This window comes from Somniosus microcephalus, chromosome 25 (genome assembly GCF_052327205.1).
Source record: "Somniosus microcephalus isolate GS21.2 chromosome 25, FLI_Smic_1.0, whole genome shotgun sequence".
Lineage (NCBI taxonomy): Eukaryota > Metazoa > Chordata > Chondrichthyes > Squaliformes > Somniosidae > Somniosus > Somniosus microcephalus.
This window is the reverse complement of record NC_141011.1, coordinates 56,764,348-56,785,690: the sequence shown is the minus strand read 5'-3', so window position 1 is coordinate 56,785,690 and position 21,343 is coordinate 56,764,348. Positions and strand designations below refer to the sequence as shown.

The 21,343-nt window shown below is 46.9% G+C and overlaps 1 protein-coding gene across 11 annotated transcripts in view; it reads left to right on the top strand.

The window, feature by feature from the left end:
• The window catches only part of rap1gapa (RAP1 GTPase activating protein a), a 226,769-nt gene that overhangs the window by 101,852 nt on the left and 103,574 nt on the right, over nt 1-21,343 (top strand). For all 11 annotated transcript variants that reach the window (XR_015073588.1, XR_015073589.1, XM_085967527.1 and 8 more), the window contains exons 3-8: nt 6,617-6,652; nt 11,399-11,446; nt 13,203-13,241; nt 16,593-16,778; nt 17,481-17,584; nt 18,528-18,606. Coding sequence is in view for 9 of the 11 variants with exons in the window: in XM_085967527.1 (XP_085823653.1) it covers nt 6,617-6,652; nt 11,399-11,446; nt 13,203-13,241; nt 16,593-16,778; nt 17,481-17,584; nt 18,528-18,606 (492 nt within the window). In the remaining 2 variants the exon portion in view is untranslated. The remainder of the gene's footprint in view (nt 1-6,616; nt 6,653-11,398; nt 11,447-13,202; nt 13,242-16,592; nt 16,779-17,480; nt 17,585-18,527; nt 18,607-21,343) is intronic.

Here is a 21,343-nt window from a genome sequence, read left to right as displayed (position 1 = left end):
CAACACATCCCTCCCTCCCCCCCCCAAACACATCCCTCCCTCCCCCCCAACACATCCCTCCCCCCCCCCAACACATCCCTCCCCCCCCCAACACATCCCTCCCTCCCCCCCCAACACATCCCTCCCTCCCCCCCCAACACATCCCTTCCCCCCCCAACACATCCCTCCCCCCCCCAACACATCCCTCCCCCCCCCCAACACATCCCTCCCCCCCCCAACACATCCCTCCCCCCCCAACACATCCCTTCCTCCCCCCCCAACACATCCCCCCCCCCCAACACATCCCCCCCCCCCAACACATCCCCCCCCCCCCAACACATCCCCCCCCCCCCAACACATCCCCCCCCCCCCAACACATCCCTTCCTCCCCCCCCCCCAACACATCCCTTCCTCCCCCCCCCCAACACATCCCTTCCTCTCCCCCTCCCCCCAACACATCCCTTCCTCTCCCTCCCCCCCCCCCCCCAACACATCCCTTCCTCTCCCCCCCCCCCCCCCCCCAACACATCCCTCCCCATTGGCGGGTAACCCGCTGACCCGCGCTGTCGAGATTCGCTCATGAAGACTGGCCACTACTGCAAGGTGCCCGCTGGACTGCACTCCACCATGGGTCAGTAACTTCAGAATAGAAAATGAAAAAACAGAAGAATAAAAGCTATTAGTCTGTTAACTAAATGCTCACATACCCCAATCAAAAAGGGCAAGTTCTGCCCTGACAACTGTAAAGGTTTATATAGATTCACATCGAGTCTACAGCCCAGAAACAGGCCATTCGGCCCCACTGCTCCGTGCCGGTGTTTCTGCTCCACACCAGCCTCCTCCCACCCCTCTTCATCTCACCCTGTCAGCATCTCCTCCTACTTCTTTCTCCCTCGTGCTTATCTAGCTTCCCTTTATTGTTTGATATTGTCTGAAGTGATTCCAGCACTCACTAAAGGGCGATGGTTCCTTACCCTCCCTTTGTTTATTTTGTACCTTGTGATCGTCTTGAGACCTCGTTCACAGCATATGACCTGAGAGAGGTGCTTGTAAGAGTTAAGAAAGCTGATGTATGCTTTTTTTTTAAGTCCAATAAAAGTGTGGGGCAGCTTTTAGTGAAGGGATAAATCATTAACCCTGTCACAGGTTTTCAAGTCGTGTGTGAAAAAGGAATGATTTTTGTGGCTCGCCCTTGCCGCTTTTTGTGTGCATGTTTTAAAGCACCATTGTTGTAACACGCTGTAATTTGCCAGGTCTTGCACAGCCAGTTCTGGTGCGGAGCCAGAAGTTGCTCACAGTGATCGAGCTCGATATGGCACATGTACATACCACTGGCACGTTCTGCCGGAGCTGGGGGGAAAACCTTCAAACTAACGACCTTAAGGAAGGAGAAATGGTAACCTGCCCTACTCCGATGTAGCGTGCTAGACATGCTGGTCGTGCTGAGGAATAGTTGCACTTTCCAGGTCAGTTAACATGCCTAAAAACCAGCTCCTGCAGCTGAGTACAGACATGGAGAGTGCGGCTGCCTGTCGACTCCAATACTGGGCTGATGATGTGAGTAGAACCATGTAAATATATCAGTAGCTTTCAATCACTAATGCTCGCTGTCTGTTTGCAAAAAGTGTACTTTTAGGTAGATAGTTACATTATTTTAACGTATATGAGGAAGTATTTAGTATACTTGCACACTTGTTGTTCTGTCCATAGCTTTAGTCTTTGACTGCACTGAACGTTAATAGCTGGGCAAGGTTCTTTTTATTGAAATAATATGGCTGAATGATGTAGTTTTACTTAAAAGGGATCAGCATTGAAATCTTTCCTTGTTCTGCAGAGCATTTTCCAACTGCAATGTAAAAGCTTCTGAAAGCATGAGTACGATTGCTTCGTAATGTTCAGATGGAAAATATAAGCCATTCTATCGAAGTTCTCTGAGTGCCTCTTGTTTGGTCTCTGATGTGGATAGTAAATCTCTCGTAATATATAAACACTCACTTGACAGAAAATTACAGTTTAAAGAGGTGGAAAAGTCTAAGGGACTGTTGTTTGATTCAAATATTCAAATCAAACAAAGGAAATAGACAAATATATCCCCCACTTGTATTAAAATACTGTTCACATTCTGGTTTCACCAGCCATTGCAGGTCCCCTCCTGAGTGGTGAGCAAGTCTACCTACCAACTCTTGCGCGTTCAGTAGGAAACTACTACTCCAGCCTGAGGGTTGTAATCTGCCACGTTTTTCCAATGTGTTTGAACGTTATGAAGGCAGGGCCATCCCAGCAGTCAAGGCAGCATTGAAACCCCTCCATTAAAACTACTCATTGACCTCTCATGATAGAAAGAAAGACTTGCATTTCTGTAGCGCCTTTCACGACCACCAGATGTCCCAAAGCGCTTTACAGGCAATGAAGTACTTTTGAAGCGTAGTCACTGTTGTAATGTGGGAAACCCGGCAGCCAATTTCCGCACAGCAAGCTCCCACAAACAGCAATGTGACAGTGACCAGATAATCTGTTTTAATGATGTTGATTGAGGAATAAATATTGGCCAGAACACTGGGGATAACTCTCCTGCTCCTCTTCGAAATAGTGCCGTGGGATCTGTAAGTCCACCTGATGGGGCAGACAGGGTTTAATGTCTCATCTGAAATACGGCACCTCCAGCAGTGCAGCACTCCCTCAGTACTGCACTGGAGTGTCAGCCTAGATTATGGACGCAAAAAATCTCTGGAGTGGGACTTGAACCCACAACCACCTGACTCCGAGGCGAGAGTGCTACCCACTGAGCCACAGCTGACACAGGAACAGGCGTCGCCCATTCAATCAGATCATGGCAGATCTGCACCTCAACTCCATATACCTGCTGTTGCTCCATATTCCTTGATACCCTTACCCAACTAAAATCGATTAATCTGCCTTAAAAGCCCCAATTGTCCCCCAGCCTTTTGGGGGGAAGAGTTCCAGATTTAAATACTTGAAAAGGAAACATTTTCAGGGCTATACGGAAAGAACAGGGGGAGTGAGAAACATAGAAGATAGGAGCAGGAGTAGGCCATTCGGCCCCTCGAGCCTGCTCCGCCATTCAATGCGATCACGGCTGATCATCCAAATTCAGTACCCTGTTCTTGCTTTCTCCCCATACCCCTTGATCCCTTTAGCCTCAAGAAATATATCCAACTCCTTCTTGAATATATTTAATGAATTGGCCTCTACTGCCCTGTGTGGCAGAGAATTCCACAGGTTCACCACTCTCTGGGTGAAGAAATTCCTCCTCATTTCAGTCCTAAATGGCTTACCCCTTATCCTTAGACTGTGACCCCTGGTTCTGGACTCCCCGACCATCGGGAACTTCCTTCCTGCACCTAGTCTGTCCAGTTCTGTTAGAATTTTATGAGAATAATTGGACAGCTCTTTCAAAGAGTTGCCACAGGCACAGTGGATCAAATGGCCGCCTCCTGTGCCATATCATTCTATGAATTCAAAATGTGCATAAATTTACAGAACCACTGTCAGCTGGAAAAATGAGAGACTCTCAACTCTGGGGAGCAGCATGTTTGATCTCCACCAGAGGTCCTACACAGGTCTGACCCCTCATTCCACACTCCTTCATTAATCTCAACCCTGGTGCTGTTGGGGGGTGAGGGTTGAAGGGCTGGGGAACCTCATCAGCCTGCTGGCTCATCTCTCCTGGAGTGTGATGGAGGGGAGCAGGGGACAAGGCCTGGGAGCAGATTGGCCACACTCCCAGCCACCTGTATGAGGAGCGTACCCATCGAGCAGGGCCTCTGGCCAGAAATAAGGACAGGCACAAGAAAGAAAATGAAAGAGAAGAATGAGAAAAAGAAAGAGAGATGTTGCCTGTGGATAAAAATTAAAGAACAGTAACGAGGGGTGCTGCATCCAAACTCACACCAAGTCCCATTGATCCATCTCCCCTGTGCTCGCTGACAACACCTCAATTAAAAAAATTCTCATCCTTGTTTTCAGATCCCTCAAATGGCCTCACCCCTCCCTATCTCTGTAGCCTCCTCCTCCTCCAGCCCTACAACCCCCCCCCCCCCCCCCCAAGATCTCTGCGTTCCTCTAATTCTGGCTTCTTGAGCATCCCCAATTTATAATCGCCCCACCATTGGTGGCCGTGCCTTCAGCTGCCTGGGCCCTAAGCTCTGCAATTCCCTCCCTAAACCTCTCCGCCTCTACAACTCTCCTCCTTTTAAGACACTCCTTAAAACCGACCTCTTTGACCAAGCTTTTGGTCATCTGACCTAATATCTCATGGCTTGGTATCAAATTTTGTTTGAAATTCGCTCCTGTGAAGTGCCTTGGGATGTTTTTACTATGTTAACAATGCTCTACAAATGCATGTTGCATCCCTTCAAGGTTGTAGTGAGCTCCAGCATCACCTGTTTAGTGTTGAGCAAGGAGCTACCACAGTGAATTGGGTGAGAAGGAAGGGATTACACTGGATTCTAGGGTGGGCGGAGAGACCGGACGGACTCTGGAGGTGACCTTACAACAGGTATTGCAAAAAAAAAAGTGAGTTTCAAATATTTTTTAGCAATATTTGAACCATTGAGCATGCTTCGTGCCTGATGGCCCTTTCGCTGCACTCTATAGACTCTATTGCTCTAGGAACACAAAGCGGAAGCATAACCTTCAATTATACACACAGACTTAGGCTGCCCGGTGAGAGGGATCAAGAACAATATGCTGCCAAGTCCCACATGGTAGGTTGGCTGCGAAGAGAAATACAGAAAAAAGGGAGAGGAAAATAGGACGACAGCGAAAGGAGGATTATAAAGGGGGGGGGAAGAGAATAGATTAAAGCCATCGCCTCAGGGCCATGTGACGGAAGTAGCTTTTCTCTTTTTTAGCCATGTTTGCTGTTTTCTCCTTCCTCTTGTTTCCCACCAGTTTCTTACCTCCTATCCTGCCGGCTCCACACGGTTCGATCACCCTCCGTTATCTCACCCAAGAAGTTGCTCTTCATGTGTGAGCATAGCGACTGAATCATGGTGCCGGACTATTCAACATGGGGAGCCTCAGTCACAGTCCAGCCTGATTCTGCCCTCGACCCACAGCAGCACACGTGCACTTTCAGGAGCAGCAATCCGGAGAGGAAACTCTCTCTGATCTCTTCCCCAAGCCCAGGGGTACTGAGGAAGACTCTAGTGCCCTACTGCTGCCTGATTAAGATCTGCTACTTCAGCAAAGACCGGGGCTGAAATCTGCAAGCTTCCTGGTCTCTAACTCAACTACCCACTGCTTTAACCACAAATCATCGAGGGTTGCCATGTTTATACGTTGGCACTGAATATTCACAGATTCGCTTCACCAACGGAAGTGCGACAGAGCAGGGATGTCTACTCGTGGTCCTGCTGGAGTATCCGAGGGGAGGCATCTCATTATAATATTGCTGGGTGTTGCAGTGTAATAGGTAGTTGTTGGGTGGACTTGCAAGAGGCGTCAAGAACCTGTTTTTGAAGAATTGAAGGAAACAATTTTATTGCCTCATTGTAGAGTATTCAGACGAAGATGCAGTGATTCAGTCATTGTACTGAGAATGGAAGTTGGAGCATTGAGAGCTTACAGTCTGAAGCAAGACAATCAATGTAGAGAATTGAATGAAGGGAATAATTGATTGGAAGAGAGTAGGGCAGAACCTTGGTTAATTGAAAAAGTCAGAGAATGAGTCATCAGCAATCTGACAGGAATCTAGACAGTGATGGGAGGTCATTTGAGGATGATTTGTTTGGAAATGCACAATGCAAGGTTCTCCCAAGAGCTTTAGAGATGGCCAAGGCAATGACTACAATTCACCAGAATATTTAAGATTAGTGCCCTAGAGGGGATAACCTGAGGAACAAGATCACCAATGGTCATGGTGAATATCATAATGGCAATCATGGATTGAGTCAGGGTAGAATTGAGTCCTACAGACTGTGAAGGTCCCCATTTTGATCCCGGCTTGATCTCAACTGAGATGCTAGTAGGAGTACTTCACTTGGCCTCACTATCGCGGAGCCAAATGGAGGAAAAGGGTCACCCTGGAAGCTATCCAGTGAGGCCTGTTGGAAAGTCTGTATGTGCACACAGGTTGAGGACAAGATAGAGCTTGATTGTGATACCCATCACAGGCGAATTGCCTCTGAACTAACCATGCTAGGCAACTGCATGAAGAATGGCCTCTTGGATGAGGTATGAGAGGGATGCTGCCAATCGTGGAAGCGTGTCCTTGTCAACGTTGTCAGAAGAAGAGTAAAAAAATATAAGGACTGGCGTTTATTATGTGAGCGTAGGAGGAGAGCTAACAACATGTAGCTATGAAACTGCACACAGTCTACTGCAATATTTCTAATTACACAATCTCTGGGTTAAATCTTGCAAAACATGTTTAAATTCTGAGGGCCTCCCTTGATTGATTGGAGAATCAGGTGTGCAGATTAACTTGCCTGATTCACGTTGCTCCCGGCTTTCCAGCTGAGCTGACCACTGTGCTCCGACCCACACTCCCATCACTCGCAGCTCTGCAGTGACAGCCTCGCCTTGCAAAATGTGCCCTTTGGTACAGACTCATTCACTGTGATTTTACTGTTTCTTCCAACTGATATTCTATTCTCTTTCCCCCCCCACACAGAACACTGACTTCTTTGAAATGATTGAAAAGATGCAGGTAAGTTGCTCCAGCTCCTTGGTGAATAATTTGTCAAGATTCAGAAAATACAAATCCATTAGTTCTGCGTAATATCTTTTAATTGCTTTTGAGCACATGACTCTCTGTCACAAACTTCGCAAAAACTATTATGCGGGAAGGTTTTTATAGCAAATAAATGGTTTAACAAGTTTAGCATCTAAAATATGATCGTGCAGCAACCATATGTATTGATGGTATATGTTCACTTCGAACAGCACCATATTATTTCATGGTAGGTTTGTGCCTGTGATTCTCCAGTTCCTGGTTTCCAGTGGGGCAAACTGGAGAAAAGGCCCTGAAATTCTAGCATTAATTCAGGGACTCACGTTTCCCAGCCAGCGTGGGGGTGGGGGTGGGGAGGGCAGATGCCTTATTTGCAACTGAAAATGGATCTCTTTACCCCCCCCCCCCCCTGAATTTCCTTGTGCAATTTGGCCCTGCCTGTGAACAGCCTGCTGATCCCTAGCCACCTAATTATAATATGTGAGTGAGGGCCAGTGGCATTGCAGCCTGGATTTACACTTGTAATGCACAAGGGGTAGGTTATGGGTTTGAATGAGAAATAGAAGGCCCAGCTGTTGCCAGGATCAGCAGAGACTGGTGCAACTGGGGGAGTTTGTGAGCTTGAAGACTGCTGACAGTTTGAGTTACGCTTACTGCCACTGGGAATGACTTATTGGAAAGATTTTACTGGCCCACCGTCTGGACAGCTTTTGGGCTTGCTTCAGACGGCTGGTAGGAGTGTGAGAGTACTGGGAGATTTGAACTCCCTCCCCCACCCACAGTCAGGGCTTCTGAGGAGCAGGTATGTCCGCCCTATAGGGAGGAGGGGCAGCATTTAAGGAGGATGCTCCCCGCCTTCAAAAAGAATATACTGTCCTCTGAGGATCTTAATGAGGAAATGTGTATAAGATCAGGGCGCTTCTCCAATGGGGATTAGGGGAGCTGTGCAAGCTACTGGATGATGACCTGCAACCATAGACATCTGCCCACACTGCTGTGTCTGTGACTGAGGAGGTGATGCCACTGGGTCCTTTCAGACAGCCACAGAGGAACTCGAATGTCCGCCAGGGTGACACGTGTGCATGTATTTGTCAGGTGACTGACGCACTTTTCAGGAGAGCTGGGAAATTCATCCAGTTTGGCAGCAGCGAGAGGGCCCCAGTTTTATGGTATTGCCTTTTTCCCTAATGTCACAGTGAAATAGATGTCACCCACATTGCTTTGCAAGCTTCTACAGTTAGCTTGCTCAACTTCTTAAAGTAAGGGCTTCCACTCACTAAATGTACAGGTTGTGTGCAATAACATGCAAAGAATAATGCAGAATTTTGCTAAATGTTGTTGCAAAGCTTTCATCATTAATTCTGCCCTCCCTGATCTATTTAAGGAAGCAAATCATGGCTTCTTGGTGATTTAGATGTACCCCCCCCACTCCCATGGATAATGACCCCACTAAGAGTTGCATGAACAGCAGCAGAGGAATGCTACAACACTGCACATTCCTCTACCAGAGAGGTCATTGAGAAGACCATTGCTTCTTAAAGCCTTCCGCAAGCATGACAACTTGGGAGAGGCTCTGGAATATGGTCGAGCCTGTGTGTCCTGTATACGTGCAACCTGCTGTACCCGACATAGTTCCACCATCCAAAAATGTCTGGGGAGGTGGCCCTCACTGCTTTTGAGGCAGAGGTACACGGAGGAGAGCGTCCGGATGTGCAAGGGCCATCAAAGCACATCTCATCACTTAAGTCTTCTCTTTTAACACATTCTAACTTTGTCACCACTGCCTTAACTTCATCTCCCTCACCATCAAATAAAAGATTAATTCTTCGATCCAGTACCCATGCTAGTACACCACAACACATCAGCCCTCTTTGCCCCTATATGGCTGTGCCAACAATAATCACCTGATTGAATCAGTCAGCGTGAATTGAGTGCACCCTTTCCTGTATGACACTAATCTTCATGAACAACAAAGTATGACATAAGGGCACACTCTCTCTTAATACAAGAAACTCCAAAATGAACAGAAACCACCTATTCTTTCTTCATACCGCTCTTCCCCAGGGTGCCGATATGTGGCTTTCTTTCACCTATTCTAGTGCTGCTCCAAGGTGCAACCTGGGGGCTATTATTGCCAGAGATGGTTAACTGTTCCTGTTCTACAAAAAGCTCATGGGACTGAAGTTGCCCTCCTCTCATGGCAGCTTGCTCCAAGGAGAGAGCTGCTGTTGGCTGGATCACTGGGACTTCTTTCTGGGCAGCTGGTGTCACCTTCTATGTGCCAGAGGTTGAGTGCTCGAAGGGGGGAAGGAAGAAAGCCTGCATGTGCTGCTGTCCTGAGAGATAGCAGCCTCGGACAGGACACCTTCAGCCATTGCCATTCAGCTGGACCTTGGGTCTGTATCCCCACTGATCAATGGGATGGCTGGTCTCATGGTAGCTATCCGAACCTAAAAGCCCAGAGCGAGAGCAGCATGCAGCCCGGCTCCTAGAGTCTGGAAGCCCGTACGCAGAGTGTGGTCCAATCGGTCTCCTACTTCCACTCGAGCTGCAGTCTGTGCTTCCACAGAAGGAAGCACCAACTGGTTCCTGCCCACTTCTTAGGTGGGGGGCTACTGTAGATTCCAATGAAGATGCCACGAGCTCCACAAGAAAGCAAAGCTTCTCTGTTGCTGAAACTGAGGGGTGCAGACTCGAGAGTCACACCTGTCGGTTGCTTCACATCCTCAGAGACTGACGTCAGAGCCTGGATGATGCTCCTTGTACATCTTTCTTGTCAAGCAAACACCGATGAGTTCTGGGTCCTGTACTCTGAGGCCATGGGCAGCCTTCTCCTCTCCTTTGCTGATGCATCCTTACTCCTTCCCCACTCCTCCATCTCCCTTGTGCTCTGTGAATCACTGGGACCCACATCCTCACTAACACTAATTCCCCCGAGGTGAAAGTATCTGAAATAACAACAGAAAATGCTGGAAAAACTCAGCAGGTCAGGCAACATCCGTGGAGAGAAATTTGAGTTGACGTTTCGGGTTGGACCCTTCTTCAAAAGAAGGGTCCAACCCGAAACGTCAACTCAAATTTCTCTCCACGGATGTTGCCTGACCTGCTGAGTTTTTCCAGCATTTTCTGTTGTTATTTCGGATTTCCAACATCTGCAGTATTTTGCTATCGTGAAAGTATCTGAGTTGGGGTATAGGGTAAAATGGAGGGTTTTTGATAGGACAGATTGCAGAGATAGGGTGTGCAGGGCCATGGAGGGAATTGAAGCGGAGGATGACGATTTCAAACTCAATTGCTTAAGGAACGAGGAGCCAATTTGGTTAGTGATAACAGGGGATCGGCAAGCAGAACTTGCTGCAGGATAGGATGCATAGGACATAGACAGGCTGGCGGAATGGCCGGACACGTGGCAGATGAAATTTAACGCAGAAAAGTATGAAGTGATACATTTTGGTAGAAAGAATGAGGAGAGGAAATATAAACTAACGGGTACAATTCTAAAGTGGGTGCATGAACAGAGAGACCTGGGGGTATATGTGCACAAATCGTTGAAGGTGGCAGGGCAGGTTGAGAAAGCAGTTAAAAAAGCTTACGGGATCCTGGGCTTCATGAATAGAGGTATAGAGTACAAAAGAGTGGAAATTATGATGAACCTGTATAAAGCACTGGTTCGACCTCAACTAGAGTATTGTGTCCAATTCTGGGCAGCGCACTTTAGGAAGGATGTGAAGGCCATAGAGAGGGTGCAGAAAAGATTTACGAGAATGAGGGACTTCAGTTACATTGATAGACTGGAGAAGCAGGGGTTGTTCTCCTTGGAGCAGAGAAGATTGAGAGGAGATTTGATAGAGGTGTTCAAAATCATGAGGGGCCTGGACAGAGTAGATAGAGAGAAACTGTTCCCATTGGTGGAAGGGTTGAGACCAGAGGACACAGATTTAAGGTGATTGACAAAAGAACCAAAGGCGACATGAGGAAAAACTTTTTTCTGCAGCGAGTGGTTAGGATCTGGAATGCTCTGCTTGAGAGGGTGGTGGAGGCAGACTCAATCAGGGCTTTCAAAAGGGAGTTGGATAAGTATCTGAGAGAAAAAATTTGCAGGGCTACGGGGAAAGGGCAGGGGAGTGGGACTAGCTCTTGCAGAGAGCTGGCACGAGCTTGATGGGCCGAATGGCCATTTTCTATGCTGTAACCATTCTATGATTCTATGTGGCAAGAAATTAAATGAAGTCGAGTGAAAGTAGAAAGACTCTGCATTCCAGGAGGAGCCGGAGTGTTCTTCCGGGCCCCATGAAAATAATCCGGGCTGCTGCTGCCTGCCCCCACCCCCAACCCCAACCCTAATCCTAACCAACCCTTTGCTGATGGTCCAGCAGCCTGTAGTCCGGCAGCCTGTAGGCCACCCGATGGGGAGCTGGTCTGAATTTGCTGCACTGCCTGGCGATGCCCGTTCGGTGCCCTCGGCTCGCTGCTTCAACCTCGGTGAGGCCGGGGCCTCAAAGTGGCTCCGAGCTCTTTGCCCACGGGAACGGGCGGGTTGCCACGCCATTCACTGGTCAGCCGCCCATAAGGTAAAATTGACCCCTTTGTATCAGTCATCACAGTTGCTGATCTGCAATGCAAAGCGTAGTTTGAATAGGGAAATGTTTGCTGTGGCATTTGTACATAATTCATAAACTCCTTTTGTTTTCTTTCCCTCCCCTCCTGTGTGGTGTTGTCTAGGGATGCAGAATGGATGAACAGAGATGCCCTCTTCCACCACCTCTTAAAGTATGTGCAGGCTGCTGCTCGCTCTTGCCGGATTTGTGATCAACTGCTTTCTATGATAGCTCTAAACACATTGCCATTTCATACACTGGTCAACATATACTCCAGTTCCCCGGCTTCACACGCAGCTTCTGACTGAGCAGTTGTCAAAGTTCAGAGACGGGAGGGGCACCTTTGGTCTGGTTACCAGGGGAACGAGGTTCAACACCTCCCTTAAAAGGGAAATAAACTTGCAGTGAGAGCATCTGGGGTGGTATAGTGGGGCGGTATGTTGGAATTCCAATTACCCTCTGCCGTGGGCTGGCACAATCTAGGATTGTACTTGAGATTTGCCACATGGTGGGTTTCCAACCTCGGCTGTGCTGAGGGAAGGGATATACTTCCACTCAGCGAAGGAGGTCAAACCGGAGCGTCGGCCACTTTGGTTCACAGCCGTGCACCTCTTAGCAGCCAGTTGTAAAGTAGCATTGGACTAAACCTCCGAACAGGTCTGCAGAGAGGGAAGCCGTGTGACGTGAAGACTTCCACAGAAAAGAGAAGAAAACAATTATGAAATTCATAATTTTCTTTTAATTCATTCTGTAGATGTGGGCATCCCTGGCAAGGCTGGCATTTACCCATTCCTAGTTGCCCTAATAAATTGAGTGTCTTGCTAGGCTGCTTCAGAGGGCAGTTAAGAGCCAACCACGTGGGTGTGGGGCTGGAGTCACCTGTAGTCCCAGGCCGGGTAATGATGGCAGGTTTCCTTCGACAATTCGACGGCTTCACGGTCGCTTCTACGGATAACCAAGTTTTTATTTATTTTCAGAATTTTTGGAATTGTAATTCTCAAACTGCCATTGTGGGACTTGAACTCGCGGTCTCTGAATTATTAATCCAGTTACAGAACCACTACACTATTGTACTCCATTAATAATCAAATAATCACAATCAAACACTTTAAACTACAATTGCTGTGCTGGGACATTTTGAACAGACTTGTTTCCACAAACTGTCCATTTGGAAATACAATGATGCTATTTTTGTTCTCAAGGCAACTTCATAATGCATTGTGAAGATTTACAAAGTGACTTTTACTTTCTCATCTAGGTTTTATTAATTATGATAAGTAATAAATTCATAATGGTTGGCATTGCTTATAGATGGACTTTATTTTGAATAAAATTCACATCATCTCATCAATCAGATTAGCTGGAAGTGTCTACCTGTGAGCTGCTTGCTTTCTGCAGTGTCACTGCTGTTGTGGCAGAGAATTGATCTCCATGTGGAGCTAACTATGTTTCCAAATCTTCTCCCTGAAGCTGGTGACTCTCGCTGGTGTATGGTTCCATGGGTGCTGACAGCTCTCTGGTGCCTTGCCCAAGTGAGCGCTCTTCAACTGGGAGCCCAGACGGTGAGTGTTGAGCTGCTCGGAGCGGAGCCCAATCCTCTCCTCATCCCGACATCTGCCACATACATACAACAGTTTAGAACTGAAGTCGCTGGCTAGCGATCAGGAATAGCGACCCTGGCTGGTTTCCTTTCTACCCCCTCCAGTGGTGCTCAGTGCCCCTCCTGCCATTGTGGCTGAGATCTGCTAACTCAGCCTAGATTGGGGATTGAACCTGGAACCATCCAGGACTTTTTGGTTCAGTGCCACTCTAGTTAGTGTGTTGACCAGTAAGACATCATGGGGAATCTTCAAAATTATTTGCTTGAAACATTGCACAGAAGACTGTAGTGATCATTTAACAAAATCACATTGTCTTCTCTCTTCCAGACAGAAGAAGATTATATTCCTTACCCCAGTGTTCATGAGGTATGGCATTCTGATTCTTTTTAATGACCTGCAGATAATGGTGATTGCTACAAAATGTCATTTCTTCCACAACTAGAAACACATCCAGATGTGGAGCTGTGTTGTAAAAAGTGATCTCCATTTTGGTTTGGATGCTTTATCTACGTGTCCATCTACCGCTGCTTTCACCTTTCTCCGTATTAAAGAATCACAGAATCACAGAAACCCCACAGTGCAGATAGAGGCCATTTCGGCCCATCGAGCCTGCACCGACACATATCCCACCCGATCCCTGTAACCCCTACACCAACACATATCCCACCCTATCCCCGTAATCCCATGTATTTAATCCCCCTAACACTAAGGGTCAATTTATCATAGCCAATCAACCTAACCCGCACATCTTTGGACTGTGGGAGGAAACCGGAGCACCCGGAGAAAACCCACGCAAACACGGGGAGAATGTGCAAACTCCACACAGACAGTCACCCGAGGCCGGACTCGAACCCGGGTCCCTGGCGCTGTGAGGCAACAGTGCTAACCACTATGCCACCGTGCTGCCCCAGAGACATTATTACTTTCATCAAATGAGCCTTTTGACCAAGCTCTAGAAAACACTGATTGGAAGAAGTGGGTGGGTTCCTGTTGCTGGCTGTGCCATTGTTTTCTGGCCAGTTATTGATCAGATTGGATTCCACCCCCAGTCAAGACACAGAGAATTGCATCCTATTTCAAGAGGTTCTGAGTTCTACACTTCACATTTTAACGAGAGCATTAGGGGTGCAGTAAACTTTGCTAGAGGTGGTGCAACGCACCTGTAGCAAAGGGAGGGAGTAACTCACTCCACTGAGTGCTTTTAATCTCAGTTGAAATTTAAATCTAAACAGCTGTCATTGTGGGCATGACTTCAGTAGTACTGTTTACAGCTAGAGGTGAACTTATTTTATATATAAAGGCTCTCAAGATTGTATTGTGTGTATAATTAGATTTGCTGTTTAGACTTTGGAATGCTATCAATTTAATTTTTTTTCAATATTATGTAACATAACCAAGTTTAAAAGGTTACAGTGGCAGCACAGTTACAGCCCGTGCTGTGTGAAGCTCGCTGGCTATGGAAGTTCCTGAATCATTTGAACATCCAGGGCAACCACACTTGCAGGAAGTGTCTTCGGCTGCATTCACTCAAACCTAAAAGTTATTGAGGTTGAGGAACAGTAGGAGATACTCTGTCACACATGGGAGACAGAGGGGTTTCTCGAACATGCGTTCTAAGTGGTCGTCATCCCAAATGCAGACAATATAATAGAGGACAAAGATCAGAAATGATAATCATCCAGTGGGCTTGAATCCATAACCTTTTCACTCAATGGAGAGTTTTACCACTTGGCCAAGTTGGCTTAATAACAGGGCAATGATGTACTTGTACAAGAACTTAGTTAGGGAGATGATGAGATTTTTTTTCACTCAGTGAGTTGTTGGGATCTGGAACACTCTACCTGAAAAGGTGGTGGCAGCCGATTCCATCAATAATTTTAAAGGGAGTTGGATGGGTTCTCGAGGATGAGGAACTCACGGGGTTACGTAAGGACAAAGAGCGGGGGGAGGCGGTGGGACTGAGCACAGCTGCTCTTTCAAAGAGCCAGCACAGGCCGATGGGCCGAATGTTTCTATGATTCTATGATTTTGTGAGCAGTTATGGGCAGCCAGAGAGATATAAAAGCAATGCAAATGCTGGTGTAGATTCACTAGGATGTTACCAGGGTTGAGAAGCTGCAGTTAGGAAGAGAAATTTGAGAAGTTAGGGACTTTTCTCCTTGGAGCTAAGAGGTAACCTGACAAAGGTCTTATAATAAAGTAAATAGTGATAGATTGTTTCCACGAGTTAGCAAGATGGTAACAAGGGGCACAAATTTACAATAATTGCAAAAAGAATTGAAGATAAGGTTTAAAAAAAAATCTTTACACAGACAAGGTTCCTAATTGTGGAATTCGATGGTACCGGCCATTGTTGAAGCAGATTCCATGAATTCTTTTAAAGGGCAGTTTGATAGCTACTTGGGAAAAAAAGGAATATGAAAGACTACAGAGAGTAACAGGAGGGGGCCCCACACCAGCATAGACGATGGGCTGAATGGCCTGTTTCCGTGATGTAAGTGTCAATGATTCTATAAGCCAGGAAACGGCTTCAGTCACGACTAATTCTGATTGAGATTTCCAGGCCTACAGGCAGAAAGTTTAGGTAAACTGCTTAAAGCAACATAGACTTGGGTACCCAAAATATCAGTTTCCTGAAATGTGCAATTTGACCTTGAGCACTTAGACTCGCATACATTTAATCACATTAGTTTCACCGATAAATTAGTTTCTTTAATGTAAACCATGTTGCTTGAAGGAGATTCTGAGGAACTTTTTTTTATAACTCATTGTTACCGCAATGTATTAAATCTCTGCTTTATGTAATCGGTGTCGCAAACAACTGTAGAAACATTGAGATTTCAGAAATATTACATTGAAGGAAATTCTAGTGAGGTTCACCATCCACAGCATATAAATCATCTGAATCCTTTTTACCTCCTGTCTCCAAAGGGACCTGTTTTTAGTAGGTCAGGTTTTTAAAGGTAGACGCCCATGATGGTGATTCACCCAATCTCCCGCCTTAAGTACGTCATAAGGGCTGGGGAGCCCCCGAAGAAATGGTGTAAGCAGATGTTGGCCCTGTTTCTCTGGGGTTCCTCCGAGGTTACGGTAGGAGACCGAGAGAATCCTGCGGAAATTCTTCCATCGATTCCTCTCTAGGTCTCCAAATTCGTTTTTTCTGCCGCAACTTTTCTTGTCTCCCTGTTTTATTTGTATCACTGTAGTAAGCAACATTTATATTCATCTAGCACCTTTAATGTAGCAGATTGTCCCAAGGAACTTCAGGGTTGGTCTACTCCAGTAATTGTTGCTCGGCATTCTCCTCCCAAGCTGTAACTATGGCATCTTACGTCTAACTTCCTCCTCGCTGTATCTTGGTGATGCTGAAATCAAGACCCAATCGCACTGTGTCCCACTCTCCTTCCCTCCCTCTGTCCTCCTGTCCACCTACAATGTTTGAGTCTTACAACCCAACTTGTTATTACCTAATTGCTATTATTTGATTCGCAACATTTTAGCATCTCTTTTTCCCCTTTGTTGGTCCGATACTATGAGCCCTTCACCTAAATTTTAAATTTTAGTTTGAATGAACTCCTAAGAAGCTACTGTTTACACTTTGTTTCTGCCTGCCTATCTAGATGTTCAGTCTTAACTGTGTTCGAGGTCAGTTCCCCTAGCTGGTTCTCCGCCTCTTGAATTGATGGCGTTGGTTAAGTGCTGTAGTCTTTATTTTAGGTCCTCCAGCGTGAGACTCCTTATCCTATCATCCTGCTCCCTCAGTTTGGAGGTTACTGGATCGAGGGAACGAACCACGAGATACCAAGTTCCCCTGAAACCGAGCAGCTATCATCTCCTCCTTCCAAACTCAAGCTGGAATGCAACACAATCGCCAAAATCTACAGGAAACAGTTCTTGGGAAAGGTATGGCGAAACTGATTAAGTTGTAGCGCACAGAGCAGTCCATTAATCGGCAATGAATAATGTTTGCTACAATAAAACAATCAGGATCAGATTGTAAGATTTCAGAAATACTGCGCAGAAGGAAATGCTAATGACGTTCACGATCCACAGCATATAAGCAGTTGTCCGGTTTATCTCCTGTCTCCAAAGGGGCCCGTTTTTAGTCGGTCAGGTTTTAAAAGTTCAACCTCTGGAATGTTGCACGGTGGGTCTCCCACCGTAAGGGCTGGCACACCCCCGAAGAAATGGTGCAAACATCTAAAAACGGACGTTGCTGCTGTAACTCTGGGGGTTCCACTGAGGTTACAATAGGAGACCGAGAGAACCCTGCAGAAATTCTCACCTTGAGTCTCCAAATTCATTTTCTCTGCCACAACTTCTCTTGTCTCCCTCTTTTATTTATACCATTGCACTAAGCAAACCCCGTTGTTCAATTGGCAACTGTACTCTCTGCTTTGAGTTACATTTGGAAGGAAGTGAGAGTGAGATATTACTACCAAAATAATAGCACGAAAGGTGTAAACGATATCCACAGAGGCACCGGTCGATGTGTACAGACTGGTACATGTCAAGCTGTTTCATTTGGAATGTGATTTCAACAGATATAGATCTTGATCAAAATTTCCTTATGAATATTTAATCCAATGTTTGTGCTTGTTTCAGGAACATTTTAATTATTACTGTATTGACAGTGCGTTGGGTCATTTAGTCTTCTCCCTCAAGTATGATGTTATTGGTGATCAAGAGCATCTGCGACTCCTGCTAAGGTAGGTCAGTCAGCAGAAAGAAGGTTCTGCTTGGGCCTTTTTAAATAATATGGAAGTACAGTCCCCATTATTTACCATCCATGCTCATCAGGGCCAGCCGCCTATATTGGGCAAATGGCGCGATCCATTTACCGGGAGAGTCGGTTACAAAGGCACTGATGATAACTTATTAAGCGTGCTGACTATTTCGGGCAGTTCAGTACGTGCTTACCCTGTATTTGCCCATTTAAACGGCTCTACTGATTTCAGCCAAAGTCAGGTCCTCAAGCCGTTTCAATCAGCTGTTCGCACCTCATTGATGAGCGTGATAAGATTTTGGGTGCAGCTGTTAACCAATAGCTGAGTGTCTGTTGACCGCACTGTGTCAGCCAGTGAGTGGAGGCGCAAAGTCAGACCCAGTCCCTTCGAGCAGTGTGGTCTCCGGGCGTGATTGACGGGGGAATTACCCAATCATCTCCATTCTGGCCGGCAATGGCGGGGTCGCTGTATGAAGCGAGGCAGTTGCTGAGCGAGTCTTCCTGTTTTTTAGAAATATGTTGATTAATTAACTTTTGGTTTTGCAGCATATAGCGGGCAAATGGCGTTAACACCAACACGCTCCGCGATTTCGAGGCTGTCGTCCTATCTCGGGCGTTCAGTTTAAACTGATAGGCCATGACAGTGAAGGTCAATGATAATCATTATGATGCCCACTATTCTCTATTATTGGACATTTATGTTTAAGAATCCATTATAATTGCTGATTTGTGTATGTTTGATACGTGAACCTGAATTAAAGCAAAGTTCTGCTGGTTTTGCAAAATGTTACAAACATTTCATAATTTGCATATTCATTTATTTTGCTTAAAGCCTTCATTAAAAAGTGTTTGGTAAAATAGTTCTCCTATGTTTACAAACATCATGTCAAGCACATCTTTATTAATTTTAAGTATTTTCTCCACAGAACCAAATACAAAACCTATCAGGATGTGATCCCCATATCTTGTCTCACCGAATTTCCAAATGTTGTCCAAATGGCAAAGGTGTGTAACTATACTGACCTCTTTCTTTAGAAACCACAAGGTATTAGCTGGTTAAGTGTTGAACTTTCCGATGGGGGCGCTGTGCTATCGTGGCTAAGACTCGGTGTCGGTATGCTGTGGCCAAAGTGGCTGCTGTTTTGGCCTACAGAGACGTTTGTTGTTTGTGAAGTGTTTTGAGACGTTTCTGAGCGGTGTGATAAGGTGCTATAATCGATGGAAGTCTTAACAAAGTCACAATGGCCAAGATAATACAATAGAAAAGCTAATATGTGCACATGTAATGTATTGTAATGGCATTTTGATGGGTCAAAGCAGAATGGGGGAGCAACTTGAATCCAGGCCATTGAACAATAGCGCTTGTCTGAAGGGGAGTGGTGGCCTAGCCAAGGGCAGTGATTGGGTCCAGGCCTGGCACCAGTTTGAAGCAGAAAGTTGGCAGTTTGTTGGGCAGGAGATGTAGGTCCAGTGGCAGTTTGATAGAGTGAGGGGGGTCTAGCTGACAGTGCGACTGGATGTCAAAAACAGGGACACAGACTGATGGCTAACTCCCCAACTGATCACAGTGCTCTATCTACAGTGCTGGTCAGTTTGGACACTGTCAGTTTATAAAGGGGGGAGAAAAACACAAAGAAGTTGAGGAATTGGAGCAAATGTTTTCTGGTTTAAGCATTGAAAGATCCATTGCTCCAAACTGTTCCCAGATGAATTAGATGTTATTACCTGTTCCAGATAAGAGATAAAGAGGACTTGTCTGTAATTGGTTTTTATAAAGCTATGGTTTATTTATACTGAGCATTCTTGCAGTAGCCTGGAAGGAAATGGCAAATAGCTCTTGGAGTTTGGTGTTTATCCTGGAGATCAGTTGTATTCCATATTTTGCTTTGCTATAATATATCTTGGCTCTTCAGCAATGTATAATGTGCAGGATAATTGAAGCAGATTCAGCCTCCGTTTGGGTGTCTGAAGTAATCTCGCATCATTTCTGTTTCTCCTGCTGAAGTAAAACCACAGGAATTACGTAGCAAACTTTTTCAAAGCTTAATTTAAAGACCAGAATCTGCTCTTGGTGATATTAGTGAATTAAGGTGTTTGTATGACATATTTATCCATTAAAAAAAAAAGCAAATCGAGGAAGGTTAAAGGCTATTCAAAATAGTTTAAAGTGTTTTAGCTATGAGCAGACTAGCCCATAAGGTTTAAGAAGTTTCCATTTTTAAGTTTTTAACATTAACTTTCTGAAGAGAGAATCGGATTTTCAGTAACATTAAAAAAAAACTAGCACAGTGACCCTGGGCAAGGATGCATCGCCGTTCTGTGCCTTCCCCGATGTTGAGCTCACGGTATAACCCGTGCTGCCGGCTCGTGCCACTCTAAAGCAAGGTCAGACTGGTGCCTGCAGTGGAAAGGTAGGTTTGTATACAGCAGAATTCAAGACCGTATATGCTTTGACTAGTGGGCATAAAGATCCAATCTTTTGCAGTGTTTCAAATCTCTTCAAAACATTTCAAGTGCCTTTCATGAGAATGAAATAGCTTCTGATTGACATCACTTAACAAGCAGCACCTCCATCTGTTAAATGTCACCAGTTCTTTGTGTCTGTGTGCGTGTCTCTCTCACTGTCCCCGTGTGTGTGTCTCTCTCTCTCTCTCTCTCTCTCTCTCCCTCCCTCTCTTCCGCCCTCTCTCTCTCTCTCCCTCTTCCGCCCTCTCTCTCTCTCCCTCTCTCTCTTCCCCCCCTCTCTCTCTTCCCCCCCCTCTCTCTCTTCCCCCCCCTCTCTCTCTTCCCCCCCCTCTCTCTTCTTCCCCCCCTCTCTCTCTTCCCCCCCTCTCTCTCTTCCCCCCCTCTCTCTCTTCCCCCCCTCTCTCTCTTCCCCCCCTCTCTCTCTTCCCCCCCTCTCTCTCTTCCCCCCCTCTCTCTCTTCCCCCCCTCTCTCTCTTCCCCCCCCTCTCTCTCTTTCCCCCCCTCTCTCTCTTTCCCCCCCCTCTCTCTCTTTCCCCCCCCTCTCTCTCTTTTCCCCCCCCTCTCTCTCTTCCCCCCCTCTCTCTCTTCCCCCCCTCTCTCTCTTCCCCCCCTCTCTCTCTTCCCCCCCTCTCTCTCTTCCCCCCCTCTCTCTCTTCCCCCCCTCTCTCTCTTCCCCCCTCTCTCTCTTCCCCCCTCTCTCTCTTCCCCCCCTCTCTCTCTTCCCCCCCCCCTCTCTCTTCCCCCCCCCTCTCTCTTCCCCCCCTCTCTCTCTTCCCCCCCTCTCTCTCTTCCCCCCCTCTCTCTCTTCCCCCCCTCTCTCTCTTCCCCCCCCCCTCTCTCTTCCCCCCCCCTCTCTCTTCCCCCCCCCCTCTCTCTCTTCCCCCCCCTCTCTCTCTTCCCCCCCCTCTCTCTCTTCCCCCCCTCTCTCTCTTCCCCCCCTCTCTCTCTTCCCCCCCTCTCTCTCTTCCCCCCCTCTCTCTCTTCCCCCCCTCTCTCTCTTCCCCCCCTCTCTCTCTTCCCCCCCTCTCTCTCTTCCCCCCCTCTCTCTCTTCCCCCCCTCTCTCTCTTCCCCCCCCTCTCTCTCTCTTCCCCCCCTGTCTCTCTTCCCCCCTGTCTCTCTTCCCCCCTGTCTCTCTTCCCCCCTGTCTCTCTTCCCCCCTGTCTCTCTTCCCCCCTGTCTCTCTTCCCCCCTGTCTCTCTTCCCCCCTGTCTCTCTTCCCCCCTGTCTCTCTTCCCCCCCTCTCTCTCTTCCCCCCTCTCTCTCTTCCCCCCTCTC